We start from the raw sequence: 12691 nt of genomic DNA, 5'->3' as shown, positions 1-12691 counted from the left end.
AGTGTGTATCTTATTGCATACAAAGCAAAGCTGAGGACCATTAGACCTACATCACACATGATTTGCTCCTCTTTATTTTTAAAACAGATTAACAATTCAGAGCTCCATTCTGCCACATCAAGCAAGCATATATTGGGATCTTTCATTTCTAGAACTAAACTCAGTAGAATGGGCTAATAATTGTGCCAAATGAATTTGCCTGAGAACCTTTTTCTGATGCTTTTTTACTTTTATAAGTAGGGTGACCAGATAGCAAGTGTGAAAAATCAGGGCAGGGGGTGGGAGGTAATTGGTACCTATATAAGAAAAAGCCCCAAATATTGGGACTGTCCCTATAAAATCGGGACATCTGGTCACCCTATTTATAAGTAACATTATGTAGGCCCGGGGATTCTGTAGCATAGCTCTGTTTCACTTTGGGGATGTGGCAAACCTCTGGAATCTAGTCCGTTTTCTGCTTTTTTTTCCTGCAAAGATCCTGCTTTACGATGACCTATCTTGCCAATGAAGGAACCAGCTCCTAACTTACTTTTCCAGCCAGCTTGTATGCAGCTCCCAGGCGGTGGTGGTGGTTGTCGTGGTCATGGTTATTTATTTGTATTACCATAGCACCTAGAAACACTAGTTATGGACCAAGGTCCCATTATGCTAGGCGCTGTACAAACCCAGAGAGCTTCCAGTCTAAGTTGTTTAGATCCCCCATCTCTACACAGGCTAAACACACCACTTCCAGAGCAATCCCAGACTACTGTAATCTAAACAGCAGGGGATCTAATTGGGGATCTCCAGTGCTGTGCTGCCACCAAGCTACTGGTCCAGCCTACAAAGAAGGTCTGTGCTTCAAGTACTAGGATTAGAGATGGACCTGAGCTATGTAGTTCAGATACAGATCTGGACCTGAAATTGCTCACAGTTCAGGAGTGTCCAGGGTTTAATTTGGCCCACTGTAGACACCCAGGAGAGCTGTAAAGGTTGAATCTGAGGTTTAGTTAAGGCTATCTCTAGTTAAGAGAGGACACAGTCTAAAATATACCGTGTTGAAAGGGCTACAGTATCAAGTAGATGAGTTCAGTTGGTTTAAGCATTTTGGGTTCCTTGATCAGAAAGGGCCGGATTGAATAGTACCTGACGTACTGATTTCAATCTTACACCATGGCTAGGCTCACAATAGGGAATGGGACCAGCTGTGAGTTAGGGTATTGGAGTCTGGTCTTCAAAAAACCGAAGTCTGATTACCCCATGAGTTGTGCACATGCAGCTGATAGGATAATAAGACCCATCTCCTTTTAGGTGCATATAGAAAACATTCACAAATGTCACTCTTCCTTTGCAGGTGGTGAAATCCAAAACGTCCAATGAACGTCCTCCCATTACAATGAAGCTATCAAGGCCCTATACTCTGGGGAAATATTTCAACAGCCAAAGCAAACTCTCACAGCTGCAAGACTATGCAATGAATTCTCAGTCACCATATCATGTCAGAGGTCCAATAAATCAAGTCTATTCTGAAATCCTCCTCAGCAGAATGTGTGCAAGTAAAAGCAAGGCAACTGACTCATAGCCTCCATCAGATGAAGTTTTAAAGCAGGAGACTTCCTACTTCCTCAAATGACAAGCCAAGGACCACATTAAATTTATTTACATGCTTCTCTGATTGGCTGCACACATACCAATGCCACTCAAGACATGGTGCTTTTCCTAAAGCTTTATGACATCAAGATCTGCCCTTTCGGATCTTAGGTTTTGGAATGGAAAGATGGAGAGATGCAAAAAAAAGGGGGTGGGAAAGTTATTTGAAATATTGCCAAACACTAGAACAGCTTCAGGGCAAGCAACTGTGTACTGTGACAGTAAAGAGGGAGAAAGAGATACACTTGATGTATTAGAAAAGGGCTGCTTTATTTCTTAAGCAATAGATAGACATCTTTTTATAGGTACACACTATAAAATTATTACATAGAGACATTCCATTCCATTTTAAAAATCATTATTACATACTGATAGGTTCCCTTTCATTAGCAATATAGGAATATTTCTATTTTCAATCCTTGCCTCTCATGTATTGCAAAGACAACTTATTACCATTTTATCTATAGTGCCAACTCTTAATTCGAGTGTTTACAGCTAACATGCACATTTTCATCCATGTCTGCAGTAGGTCACATTTTAACAAAAATAAAAAGGAAAGTTTTGCATTCTTTTTCTGCATGTTCTAAATCCAAGAGACCCAGGTGACTTAGAAGAGAGACTGAATATAACTATCTCCACCTAACATGGATAGATAATGAATACCTTAGCATATCCTTGTTTATGAACCTGATTCAGGAAAATATCCCTATTGATGAAAGCTTTTTTAGATATGTTTAACACTTTTCTGATTGGGGGCCCATAAGCATAGCTGGTACTTTCCCTGTATATGAAGTCCTCTCTTTCTGAATTTACATAAGATGCCTGATATTTAAGAGTCGAATCCTGAAATCCTTGTTCAGAAAAACCTCCCAAAGGACTGCAGGATTGACTGTAAAAAATGTGACTGTAAACAAATACTTAAAAAATAACTAATGCCTGATGTCTTCTGACATAACCGTATATGATTTAAGAGAATATGATGTGGGTTTATATAGTTAAAAGCACCAGGAAATGTAAAGAAAAGTTAAAATTAGATTCCACTGTCAGAGTTAGTAGTCAGGACTCTCTGCTTCCTCATAATGTGTGTTGCAAAAGGAAGCAAAAGTATAGGAGCAATCTAAGTAATGCTCCCCTGTGTCCCCACTCTTTAGCGCTGCTTGTACTCCTCCAGGGGCACATTATAAAATTTGCCCCTTTTGTGTAGGGAGGCGGGCCAAAGCAGCAGAGCTAAGGAACAGTTGATGATGTGCTCTAATAGTAACTCACTACACAATTGACTTGCTCCTTTGTTTCAGCATTAACTCCCCCAGTGTGGCTCCCACTTTCCTCTGAAGAGGCTGGCCCTGCTGCTGGAGTGGAGAGTCCTTAAAGCAAACAGAGGAGCTGCCACTATTCACAGGTAGCTCTGGAGATTCATGAGGCTGGATTAGGATTCCCTATGAATTTTTGAGCTCCACATAGTTGGCAGCCCATATTCCTAGCTATTTACATATTGTAGTCAGTCGTTCCCACAAGAAGGAGCTATGTGTTAGATTGTCTGTGAAGAAGTATCTCTGAATTTATACATAAGCTTTTTTCTGCCATGATCCTTCATGTGAAAGGGGAGAATATAGGCCTTCTTTGTATCTCTGGTAGATTTCTCAGTGAATTGACAGAAGTTTTTGTGTTTTGAGCCAGGGACAATTCCACGAACATTGAAAGGATCCATATTTAGTTATCTCCAGTATGTTGCAGAATCCTTTTGTGTACACACCATGCAACTTACGCTTTGCAGGTCCATAACACCAGGGCAGCAGTGAAACACAGCCTTAAAATGCAGTGGCTTAATTTTGCACCACTAAAGTCAAAGGAAGCTTTCGCCATTTGCTTCAATATATGCAGGATCAAGTAGAATGTCTTATATTAGGCTAATTGTATATTAATGTATTGTAACTTTGCTTCAGATGCTTGTGTATCACTTGAATCCACATGCTGGTGTTTTTTAGTTTGTTGGTTAGTTTTTCTGGAGGTTTTTTTTTGCTTTTCACAGCTGTAAACTGTGATCTAGAAAGTGTGTGTGTGTCTGTGTGTGAATGTGTGTGTGTATGCACGGGTCTGTGTTTGCTTTAAAACAAAGACCATTGTTAAAGCATCAGCTAGAAAAGGCCAAAGTTAATTCTAGTTGTACTGCAGCTGATACTGGCAAATGTGCAATTCATCACCTCCAGGTTCACCACTAGATTATTTTCATATTCTGTATTTCCTTGTGTCTCAATATTTTTCATATGTAGAAAGTTCAAAATATCCTTTAATATTTTATTTATATATATTTGTAAACCACTAGTGGTATGGTTTGCAAAGTGACCTTTTTTTAAATAGTTCCTTCAGCTCATCTGTTTCCATCTGTCTGAGTTCAAGCTGTACAAAGAAAAGCGCAATAAAATACAAAGGTACAAAGTTAAGTTTTCTTTATTTCGCATGCCTACAAGTATGTGAGGGGAAAGAACCAAGATGAGGCCTGGGGAAGCACCACTATTCATACACCTTAAACATTTGCAAATTGAAACCATCAAAGCCAATGGAGATACATCTTTGTCATTATTGTATTTCAGACTTATCACTGACTGTGAATGATCTTCTGCTCTAGAATGTGCATAGTACATTATCAGTGATTCATAGTTCAGTTATTTTTTTGCCTGTGCCTTTAACTTTGCTAATTATTCTAGAGAGATGACAAACACAGAGCCTACTGCTGAAGTGCTCTTTCAAGGTGAAATTCTGCCTCCCAGTACAACTATGGAAGGCCGTATTGCAATGGAGCTGTTGCAAGTGGTAGGGTGACCAGGCTGCTGTGGAGCATTATTTCCTGTCCGGTCTCTTTACACAGTAAGACATGGCTCGGCAGAAGTTTGTGGTGGAACAAGGGAAAGGTTTAGGCCACTAGGTCTGCAACTATCCAGATTACCTACAAACATAAATACATGAGACACAGGGAACAGTGCTCATCGCCCCTATTGTATCGCTGGGAGTTTAGCTGGAGCTGTGGAATAATGAACTGGAGTCCCACAGACTAGAAGAGGAAGCTTCTGTCTCCCACATAACCTCACAGAGGTTGCCTGCACAATACCAAATTATTTAGACTTTGCGCAGAGGCTCAGAATTTGGCCTTTGGACCTTGGATTTTGTGATTAGGTCCATTCAAATGAGTATCTTAAGAATGATGTAACATAATATAGCATTATTTTACTAAATGTATCAGTTAGTTTTGTCTTGAAGAGTCCTCCTCCATCAGAGATGCTGTGTTTCAAATAGCCCGTATACAGAATTGAAATAGTCAACTATTAAAACCATTTCTTTATACCTTCTAGCCATTTAAACATATTAATTTTCAGGATAATTTCTTCCACTCCACTACATATAAACCTGTTGCATTTCTCCAGTTTTGTATTTTGTGATAAGATAAATAATAAAATTACAGCAAACTATATTTACTTGTGTACTAGGTGTGAAGTGGTGGGCATGCAATTACCTTTAGGATTAAACAACCACTTCTTATTCTTCTATTGCTACAGTGAGCTAAAGAGAATGCTTTGAAGAAGCAGATATGTATGACATTAAGTTGACTGTGGTCCAGAGATCTTTCAGACAACTTTTTTGAGAGAGGCAATTTTTTAACAGGTGCGGCACACTGTTTGGCAGACAATCAAACTGTTGAACAAAGTCCTGAAGACACACATTAGAAACCTAGTCTTACCTTCTTTTTGTTTGCCCATGAGGCTTGCATCTGGCTCGTTTTATCTTGTTGTTATATTTAAATATACCTGCTCCATGCCCAACACAATCTCTAGCCCATACTAGACATCACTCAGATTGTGCCTTGAGATGCTCCTGCTTTGCCTTAAGACTGAGGTTTGGGATAGGAGAGATTTTTGTTGTAAATATTGGGTGAGTTCAGCCTTCAGAATATCAGTCTTGGGGATTAATCCTGCTTCCAGTGATACCAACGGCAAAAGTTCCACCACCAGTCTGGAACACTGAGCTGCTTTGGTGAATTTAAAGCAGTGATATTGCAGCAAACAGCCAAACTTATTTAAGTTCTGTATAAGCTCGGAGCCAGAGAGCTAATTTTTGCTGCCACTTTTACCAGTGTAATATGGAGTAACTCTAGTGAATTCAAAGCATAATGTAGGTGCACATATTATCTATCAAAACATACATGCTCAGTTTTGAACCACCACCTGGCCCCTATTCCAGAAAGCATTAAGGCTTAAGTTTAAGCATGTGCTTAAGTCCCAATGGATTTAAAGTTAAGCGTGTGCTTAAGTTCATGCCTGATCTGGGGTCCCTGTGAGTATATCTACCCCATAGCAGAAAGTCTCAGAGCCTGCGTCTACAGATTCAGGCTCACAGGACTCTCACTATAGCACTAAAAATAGCCATGTGGATGTTCAAGCTTGGGCTCTGAAGCCTGGGGAAGTGGTGGTTTCAGACCCTGAGCCGAACATCTACGTGGCTATTTTTAGCACTGTAGCATGAGCCCCATGAGCCTGAGTATGTAGCGCCGGGCACTGAGATGTGGGGGAAGGGATTGCTGTGTGACCTACCCAGTGAGTTGCTCAGCATCCACTGAGCTCAGAATTCCATTGACTGACTCCAGATTTACAGATGTAATTAATAAAATTTGGTCCCCATCATTTCAAATTATGTCAACCTGGCATGTCCAGTTGTTTTTTTCCAAGCTTTGACCATTTTTTTTCCTGCATGTCTACGTGCAATATTATAATGTATCCTTCCACGCAGAGATCTTCTATGCAGGTTGTCTGGGGAGAATTTCTCTTATTGCTAACTTATTGCAGCTCCTCCGGTGCTAGTGCTAGTCTAGATGAAGCTCCTGCAACTTCTGGTAGTTTTAAATGGATGTCATTTAGACCTGTTTTAAGCAGGGTTAGAAGACACTGAAAAATACCAGTGTCTGCAGGCCTTGTCTACCCTACTGCTTCTGCAATGGTGGAAAATTATGCTCCCAATGAATCCCAGTGTAATACAACCGTACTGTAAGAACTGTACTGTAAGGCTGGGCTAGGAGCTCAAATACTTTTGATGCATCATGGCAAAGTAAGAGCAGTTCTGAAGAGCTCGCTGCAAAGCAAATGGGTGAAATGCAAGTTGTCAGAAGCCCTTTGAAGTCAGTAAATACTGTGGGCTATTGCCAGGATTTGAAGCCCAGTTCTGTGTTTGGCACAGCTTTTCACTTACCAGGTTGTGTGAGTGCCTTTTATCTTTTCATTGTTACTTGTCATTATCTACTTCCGTGTTTTCCTTGTGATTCATTGGTTTAAGGAGCTTATAACAATATTTCTGCTCTGGCTGTTAATGGCTATGCAGCCCCCAGATGGTAATCAAATTGTCTTATAGTTACTAGGTCAGAGAAGCTTTAGTATTTCTACAAAGTATTTTTGCTTTAATTCCCTATGCTATGCCAGATCTAAATATTATAGATATTTAGAGTGGGTCACGTGTATATGACCTACGATAATTATAATAGTTTTTTTGCATCTAATATACTCAGATTAACCCCCTGGATCATATCAATTTACATGACAACAAACATTTAAAATCTAAGAGTCCTGATCCTGCAAGGGAATGAGTCCCTGCAGCACAGGAACCACACAGCACCTAACAGGATTGGACCCAGAATCAGCTTCCACAAAACAAAAACAAAAAGCCCTGCATTAGTGAAAGCAATGCAGCCTCTTCCTCATGGAAGCTATACTAGACTGATTACAGGTTTGAATGTGATTTGTGGTGTCTCATTTTTTTACATAATAAGGCTAAATATTTTCCAGCTCTATAGAACTCTGTATCTCTGCGGCAAACTGTTTCCATTTACTTGTATAAAATCCTATTTTGGGTAGTACATCTTGCCAAATTATTGTAAAATACATGCTTATGAGGGAAGATAGATATTTAGTTCTTGTAACTACGGTTTTCCCTCTGGAGGTTGATATGGAGCACCATGTTATTCTTTCTATTAAATAAAATTTAAAAAAGGAAAACTGAACTATTACCCCTAAAAAATGTACTTCTTTGCATGATTGTCCACACAGATTAGGAGTGTCTGGGACATATGAGTACAAGGCCTGGTATCTGTGTGGACAACACATCTTGAAGAGCCACAATTACTGTAAGGTAAGCAACTAGCCACTCTTTTTAAATGATGTAAAAACCTAGTGTAGTTGATGTTATAATAGGTTTATTATAGTGTCTTATTTTAGTAGTAAATAATGTTTTCATATAAAGGATACACATTAAAGTTCTTAGATTATCTTGTCTCTGTTTTTATTATTATTTCATGATTGGCCAATGAATGGCATTTGGCAAATGTTGGCCTCAGTCTTGTAGTCCTTACACAGCCAAATTCACACTGTTTGTATAAAGCTCAGACCCACTTGATATAGCTTATAAGTAATATGCTGAGCCTGTGCTTTCACTTTGTGCTGCACATTCTTCATTCTAATATCATAAAATAATAATACTTTTCCCATCTACAATGATTTTTTCCAAGCATCACAGTGATCTCTACAAGCATTCATGAGTTAACATACACAGCATCCCATTTTGCAAAGGGGGAAACTGAAGCAGAATATGAGTGATAAGTGACATGCCCAAAGATCACATGACAAGTCAGAGGCAGAGCCAGAAGCTGCTGTTTCCCAGTCACATGCTCTTCTTACTAAAACACGTGCTCATATATTGATGACGATAGGGCCATATAAAGAGGCAGGAATACAGAAAAAGCACAGTACCTTATTTAAAGATATTTATTGCTTCACAGTTTTTCCTTGTCTGCTATTTGCAAGTGCACCTAACATAGAGGTGCATTTTTATCTGAATATGTGGGGCAATAACACATGAAAAGCCCCATTCATTGCACTGAGACTATTCTCTGAGGCTTTTTCAGTATGAGGTGTGTACATACAGGTAAATTACTTCTTCATATTAATTTATTTCTAACCAATGTACTATAGTTACATCTTAATTACAGAATTATGTATGAAAAGTTAACAGTTAAAATGTGTTAGTTTCAAATTGTTGATTAACGTACTTTCATCTTTAAAAGTGCTAATCCTAATTGCTTTGTACAACCACATTAGATTCAACTTTCATGCAAGCTGCAGAATAAAATCATATACAATACTTCTTTACACAAAAATGAAATTCAGCATTCTTACATAAGAATGGCTATACTGCATCAGGCCAAAGGTCCATCTAGCTGAGTATCCTGTCTTCCAAGAGCAGCCAATGCCAGGTGCTCCAGAGGGAATGAACAGAACAGGTAATCATCAAGTGATCCATCCCCTGTTGCTCACTCCCAGCCTCTGGCAATCAGCGGCTAGGGACACCATCCCTGTCCATCCTGGCTAATAGCCATCGATGGACCTATCCTCCATGAACTTATCTAGTTCTTTTTTGAACCCTGTTATAGTCTTGGCTTTCATAACATCCTCTGACATTCATTACTGGGTGCAGCTGAAAACTGGACCATAATGAGGATGTGTACTTTAAAAAAGACAAAATAAGTGGAACCAAAGAAAAAGTACTAGAATTATCATGATTATAAACCAACATCACTAAGAAGTTAAGTCCTTATCTAGGGACAAAAACTAGAAGAGTCCCTGAAAATGTGAGCATTCATGTTAAGCTAATTTCAAGACAGGATATATCCTATGCTATTTGGAGTCTAAGGACCTGATTTTGCAAGATGCTGAGTTCTTTCATCTTGTGTCAATGGCAGTTGAGAACAATCAACACCTTAGAATAGGGTAGAGTAGTGTACTATGGCAGGAAATACTCCTAGATGTCAGAGACATCTAGAAGAGTGTAACCAGTCAGATTTTCAGGTGGTGTAAATCAGTGACACTCCATTGATGGCAAAAGTAGCTTTATCATTTGTAGATGGTTTTCCTCATCTGGGCATGTGAAGAATGAGATGTGAAGTGTGCACATTTCCCATCACCTCAGGTGATGCTATGGCACCAGTAGAAGATGATACCATGGCAACAGCTGTAGGACAATAGAAGAGGCAATGGAACAGAATGAGCAGAGGAAGTTACAATATTTTTGCCACCCTCTTCTGTTGCTCTCCCTCGCCTCCAGCCCTGTTCCTTTCTCTGTGCACTGAGGAAGGCAGTGTGTACAGTACAGATTCATGTGTGTATGCAATGGACTGAATTTTGCTTTGTCCATGCAAAATGCACAGCCCCAAAGAATGACATATCAACAACGGCATGTGGACATGAAGCATTGATACTTGAGACACTTAACTTATATCTATTCCTCTTACCTGGGTTCTTTCCTTTAAATCTAGCCCCTCCCACTCCTCTGTATCCCCCAACTCATTCTCTTGCTTATGGTCACAGAGACAGCCACTGCTCATCCAGGCTTATTGACCATATTTAATGACAGAAGATCGGCCATACTCTACAGCTGTATTAAATTCACACTTCCCTTGGATTAAAGCATGTGACTTCATAGAGATATCCTTAATTTAGGCAGAACAAAGGCCTGATAAAAGCACACTGACAGCAAATAAGACAAAAACACAGAATCGGGATCTTTTGAAAGAGCAGTAACAACATTAAATGGTATCTAGGGAAGAAGTGTCTAGGGAATTCTTGGAACTTGAAGTGTATTTATAAAACAATTTCTAAATAAATGCTGCCTCTTCTTCCCTTAATTAAAGTTCAGTAGAGATGTGAAGCATTTTAATGACTGATCTATAACTCCGGAGGAGAGAGGAGGCTGTCTCAACGGCACAGTGTAGTTTGTGCAGAGCACTTACTGCATTTTGTATAGGTCAAGTCCACCCTGTAATCAGGCATTAGCAAAAGGTCCTCGATGGGGCATAGAATCAGCCACCCCATACTACAGACAGCTGTTCCACAGCCACTGCTGCACTCCCTGGCTGCAGTAGTTTTGAGACTCATTAGATTGGCCCTCAATGTGTGCGTGTGTGGTCACCACTGAATCCGTGTGGTCATGGCTACAGTCCACCGAGGCCCCGCCCCCATTATCTGAATGTAACTGTGTACTGCTTGAGGTGCAGTGAAAGTGTATCCCCTCCAACTCTGATATCTTACAGGCCATTTGTACTTGTGTTCATTTTTCTCCCCTCTGTATTCATATAACACCGCTGATGCTGCACAGCACTAAGGGATGAGTTGCTGCACTCTTTGGGTTTGGCCTGTAGGGAGGCATAAATGAATGGTTCAAAAGCCATGTGCCTGTGAGCCCCTATGTTAGCTGGCTGCAGTCCTCTGCAGAACCCCTCCAGAAAGACGAGTTTTACCAAGAGCAGGAGTGGTGAATGGGTGTATGTGTTCCCCATGCACTGGGCCTGGTTAGACTCTCTACATTCCAAAATGTGTGGACTACGGCCTCCCAGCCCTAGTATGCCCTTCCACAGCACCATGTGCAGAGCAGCTGCCCCATTAGCTTCTGGGGGAGCTGGACTGGTCCTGCCCCCTCCATTCCTCTCTTTTCTGGCACATGCATAAGCAAAAGCACCAGGCAGAACCTCTACTACAAAGGTAGAGGGAAAACAAAAATATGTTGTTTCTGTTTGAGTTCTGTATATATGAGATTAAGTGAATATGTTTCAAAAGAAACTGGAGGGGAGGAAATACTTTATTGGATTTAAGGTTTTTGACAATAATTCACCCTTGGACAAGTTGCTGGAGTGAAAAGTGTGGCGGATGTCCAAGCAGTAGCTAGCATTTACATAATATAAATGGCAAGAAAAGGCAAGCCTGGCTTTACTCATACACTAGTGAAAGTTCAATGACACAATACCCATAACCCACTTTTTCTACTTGTTTCTTGAAATCTTCTGCCAAGTAAATGTTATTGTTATTGTTAGAAAGCAATCATTGTATTATGTGAGCCCTGTCGTCATGCCTTTTGATTCCAACCTTGGCATTTTTGCAGATTTGTGTTCACAAATTAATGCAAATTATGCTGCAGGGATAAAAACATCGGGGCTAATCCTGCAGCCTTCACTCACTTAAGTAATGCCATTGACTTCCTTGGGAATTGAAGGTACTCAGAGACTTCGAGGCCAGAAGGGACCATCATTGTCATCTAGTTTGACCTCCTGCACATTGAGGGCCACAGAACCTCAGAATTCAGCAACTCAGAAAAGGAGTTCAGAATCAGCACTGTGGTAGACACACAGTCACTTATCCACGTATAGCATACTTACACTCCTTTGCACACCTCCACTTTTTAAACCAGGTTAGCAGCTTGAGTTCAAATCAATAGGGGACTCCTGGCTTGAGCTCAAGATGTGAATCCAAGTTAAAAGCCGAGTTGCCGTTTCTTCCCCGCGATTTTAATCCGAGTGAGCCAGCACTGATTAGCTAACCCGAGTTAAAGTCCTACCTTTTTTTGCAGTGTAGAGATGTCCTAAGTATAGTTTAAAATGGATGAGGGTGGGGGGGTTATCCATGCAGCAGTAGAACTTGGCTGCAGCAAGTCAGATGGTGTAAGAAGATGTAAGCTGAAGCAGGGGAGGGGTGGACTTCAGCTTACACCTTCTTATGCTCTCTTGCTAGCAGCTTATCTTTCCATACTCCTCTCTTCAGTCCTTCAGCACACAAGATGTACCAATAGACTCCCTTACATACCCTTATTATTATAAAACTGTCTATTGGTGCAACCTGCAGGCCAAGAGACAAGAAGAGATGAGCATAGTATGAAAAGCTACTAACAGGTGGGGTACGAGACAGTGAAAATCAAAATACATCCCTTCTTTAATGTCCAACTTCTTCTGCCTCCCTGGGTCCAAATTCTGCTCCCTTTCCATGGATGCACCTTCCCTTTCTTACTAAGTTCAGGCTCAGTGAGCCTAATTCAGTGATGATGTGCCAAGGGGAGGTACATTATGCATTGGTAAGTGGTCGGGAGTCTGTCTGCCTTGATTTAAATGCATGGCCATTGTACTCATGTAACACAGAGCAGAATTTGGACCTGAATGCATGAGTTACACCATATTACACACCATGGCTCTCACACATGTAAGTAG

General features: G+C 40.5%; 1 protein-coding gene across 2 annotated transcripts in view; it reads left to right on the top strand.

Moving 5' to 3' along the window:
• The window catches only part of CPED1 (cadherin like and PC-esterase domain containing 1), a 243193-nt gene extending 239814 nt beyond the window's left edge, over positions 1–3379 (top strand). For both annotated transcript variants that reach the window (XM_032796222.2, XM_032796223.2), the window contains exon 24: positions 1334–3379. In XM_032796222.2, the coding sequence (XP_032652113.1) occupies positions 1334–1561 (228 nt within the window). In that variant the 3' untranslated portion in view covers positions 1562–3379. The remainder of the gene's footprint in view (positions 1–1333) is intronic.
• Positions 3380–12691: the final 9312 nt, after the last annotated feature.

This window comes from Chelonoidis abingdonii, chromosome 1 (assembly GCF_003597395.2).
Source record: "Chelonoidis abingdonii isolate Lonesome George chromosome 1, CheloAbing_2.0, whole genome shotgun sequence".
NCBI classification, from domain to species: Eukaryota; Metazoa; Chordata; order Testudines; family Testudinidae; genus Chelonoidis; species Chelonoidis abingdonii.
This window is presented reverse-complemented; position numbering and strand designations above follow the sequence as displayed.